At 64.4% G+C, this 3,224-nt stretch overlaps 1 protein-coding gene across 1 annotated transcript; it reads left to right on the plus strand.

The window, feature by feature from the left end:
* The first annotated feature begins 431 nt into the window (after positions 1 to 431).
* LOC142077162 (maestro heat-like repeat-containing protein family member 7) lies at positions 432 to 2,217 on the plus strand. The gene is made up of 5 exons (XM_075139342.1): positions 432 to 516; positions 972 to 1,073; positions 1,318 to 1,420; positions 1,741 to 1,800; positions 1,948 to 2,217. The coding sequence occupies exons 1-5, from the start codon at positions 442 to 444 to the stop codon at positions 2,043 to 2,045; spliced, it is 438 nt and encodes a 145-aa protein (XP_074995443.1). The 5' UTR covers positions 432 to 441; the 3' UTR covers positions 2,046 to 2,217.
* The last annotated feature ends 1,007 nt before the right edge of the window (positions 2,218 to 3,224 follow it).

A 3,224-nucleotide genomic window follows, 5' to 3' on the forward strand; every position in this document is an offset into this window, starting at 1 on the left:
TCTTCAGAAATGTGATGGGTCACCTGAAGAGGAAGGAGGCCAGCCTCATCGCTGTGCAGCTGGCGGGGGAGCTCCTGCCCCTCTTTGACGATGTAAGGCTGATGGGGGAGACTGAGCCCCGCAGAGGGGCACTGGGCAATGGCAGCTGCCCTTCAGCCCAGCCCTGAGGGCAGCACTCGGAGCAGGGTCTGCTCCCGCGGGCTCTCGGGGGATGGCTTCTGGGCTTTGCAGCCCAGCACAGCTTCTCCTTGCTGCAGAATCTGACCCCGGAGCCTCTCCCCTCACGTCAGCTACGGTAACGGCCCTGCTCAGGGCAGGGAGCCGCTGGTGCTGAAGTCCATCCTTCCTCCTTCCTACCAGGAGTCCAGCCCACTGCGAGAGCTCTCCATCTGCCTCTTCAGAGACCTGGTGGAGTCAGTGGTAGGGAGCGGCAAGAAGAGGATGAAGAACTACGCGCAGAGCGTACTGGTCCGGCTCTTCTTTCGCATGAGCGACCAGACCGACAGCATTGCCAAGGTACAGATTTCAAAGCTGACCACTGACAGAGAGAAGGGCGTGCTGACACCACACGGGTGGCCTGGGCATCAGGGGCAAGGGCTGCTGGCAGCTGGCAGCCCTCCTCCAGTGCAGCCCGCAGGAAGGGTCCCTGCAGACCCAGCGTGAGCAGGGGCGGAGAAGATGGCACGGACATTTCCAACACCCGCCCTGCCTGGAGCCCGTGCCCACCGAGGCCTGAACACGCGTGTCCCTACAGGCTTCTCAGCTGTCCCTGCAGGTGTGGAAGACCAGGGCTTTGAGCCTCAAGTCCTGTCCCCCAGGGCTGTGCCCAAGAGACCCCCAGATGTTTGGGCCAGGGCATGTCCCAGTTTCCTAAGGCCACGATCGCCCCAGGAACAGAGCCCAGAGGAGGGGGACGCCAGGTCTCCTTCCCCAGGCTGTGGTGCCATCTCCCAGCTTCTGCTGCTCCGCAGGCCTCCGGGGAAGCCCTCCTTGCTGTAGCAGAGCTCCTCAAGTGGAGACAGCTCAAACACCTGCTGCAGACACAGCAGACATGGAGGATTGGAGAGTGCTTGGTGAGGACAAGCCCCAGGGCCTGGGGACTGAGGCCCACCTGGGCCTTGCAGTGGGATGGAGGGGTCTCAGCACCCGTGGGACCCCTCTGCCTGTGGCTCTCTCTCAAACTCACTCCCACAGGGCTCCTGGCCGGGAGAGGGGAACGGCCTGGGGGGGAAGGGGAAAGGGGGTGCTGGGAGGAGGGACTGGTCCGGCCAACTGGGCAGGGACTGTGACATGCCCATACCCTCGTGCTCTCTCCAGCTGGCGCAGGACAGGAGCAGGGCTGAAGAATACTGTCATCAGAGCCTGCCATACCTGAAGGACGCTCAGGCCACCCTGCGAGAGGCGGCCGTGAGGTTCATTGGTGAGCCACAGCCCCCGGGGTCCCTCTTTTGGCAGCCTGGCCCCACTCCCTGCCGCTGCGCTGGCAGCAAGGAGCAGCCCTGTGGCTGCCAGAGCCCCGGCCTCCCCGTGCAGGGCCTTGGCCTCCCCCTCCCAGCCCTGGCTGCCCACGCAGGTGGGCTTGGTGGCCGCCTTGCTCAGTCCCACCCCCTCGGCCACTGGTCTTCCCTGGGGTCAGCCCTGACCAGGGGCAGGAGGGCGTGCAGCCCAGCCGGCAGGGCCGGGGGCTGTGCTGCTGGGAGCATGCTGGGGGGCAGGGGTCTGACGACGCTCTGTGCCTAGGGCTTGCCGCGCGGCCCCTGAGGGACCAAAGCAGGGAGAAGCTGTCTGAGATCTGCAGCGGTGAGTAGGGGCTGGTGGGGCAGGGGACAGAGCCTGGGCAGGGTGCTGCCATGCCGTGCCCTGCTCCAGGGAAACGCTTCGGGGGCGTTTGGGCCATTCCTGGGCAGACACGGCGGTTCATCTGGGCTCTGTTTCTTCCTGTCGCAGCCCTTCAGACCTTGGAGAAAGACAGCGACCCCTCCATCCGTTCCCTGATAGCTCAGACTGTCCTCCTGCTGGGCTCTCCGAGGGAGCAGCCAAGATGAGGACGCACCCTGCGAGCACTGTGCTGCTGGTGCTGCTAAGGCAGGCGGAGGTGCAGCTTTCCTCAGGAAAATGGCTGTAGTTTAATAAAGCTGCAGCAAGAAGCCCAAACCCACGGTGTCCTTCAGATGTGGAGCGCCCTGAGCGTGCTGAGCAGACAGCGTCATTCCTGGCCTCTCCCGCTGCCTGCAGGACAGCTGCCCCCTCAGCACGCCCTGGCCCCAGCCTTGTTTTACAAGTTCACCCCTCGGTGAGGCTTTCCCCAGAAGCAGCCACGTTTGTTCACCCCCTGGGGAAGCCTTTTCTTTAGGGAGGCAGAGGGCAAAGGGGAAATGGCAGCCCCCGAAGGAATCAGCGTTGCCCGGAGAGCTGCCTGACGCCCACGCTTCCCGGCAGCTCATGGCAGCACAGCACCCACTGACCCAGGGTGTCCCTGTACCAAGCTGCTCGGGGGAGGGCAGGGGAGGGGAGGTGCTTATCCCAACCTGCCCCTCCAGAGACATACCAGGGCAAGAAAAGGTGCCCACTCTCTGCCAAGCTTACGAGTTGTCGTTCATCCTGGTATTCAGAGGTGGCCGCCTTTGCCACACTCTGGGCTTGCACGTCCTTGATGTGAGCCAGGGGAGGAGTTTCCCTGCGGAGAGAAAGGAGCTGTGCCCCCGCGGCCTGCCCCATCTCCTCTGGGGTGCTGCGACCGGGCTCCCAGCCCTGTGGGCAGCCGGGAAGCTCTGGCCGTGCCCAGTGCCATCAGCCAGGCAGTGGGGCCACGTGCGCCAGACGCTCCGTGGCCACCTCCGGAAGCCTCAGCAGCAGAGAGCTCTTCACCGCCCTGGCCAGCAGCTCCCTGCTCTGGCACCAAGCCCAGGCCGTCCCCTTGGGTCCTTGGGAAACCTCTGCTCCGCCGGCACGAGGTGGCCGGTGCTTCAGCAGGGAGAGAAGGAGATGACGGGCTGGAGCCCCAGGGACGCCCCGTCACTCCGCTCTCTCCAGCAGCAGCAGCGCCATCAAACCTCGTCTGTGCTGGAGTCCAGCCCTCCTGTCACACCTGCATTTTCAAGAACAGCAACGCCTGTGACCCAGCAGCTTTGTCTCCAGCACCGTCTTGAGTTTCCATCAGGCACCCAGAGGCTGTCAGAGCAGGAGGGAATTATTGCGTGGTCCAGAGCCCCCGAATCACGGGC

The sequence above is a fragment of the Calonectris borealis genome, unplaced genomic scaffold (assembly GCF_964195595.1).
Source record: "Calonectris borealis unplaced genomic scaffold, bCalBor7.hap1.2 HAP1_SCAFFOLD_166, whole genome shotgun sequence".
Taxonomy (NCBI): domain Eukaryota; kingdom Metazoa; phylum Chordata; class Aves; order Procellariiformes; family Procellariidae; genus Calonectris; species Calonectris borealis.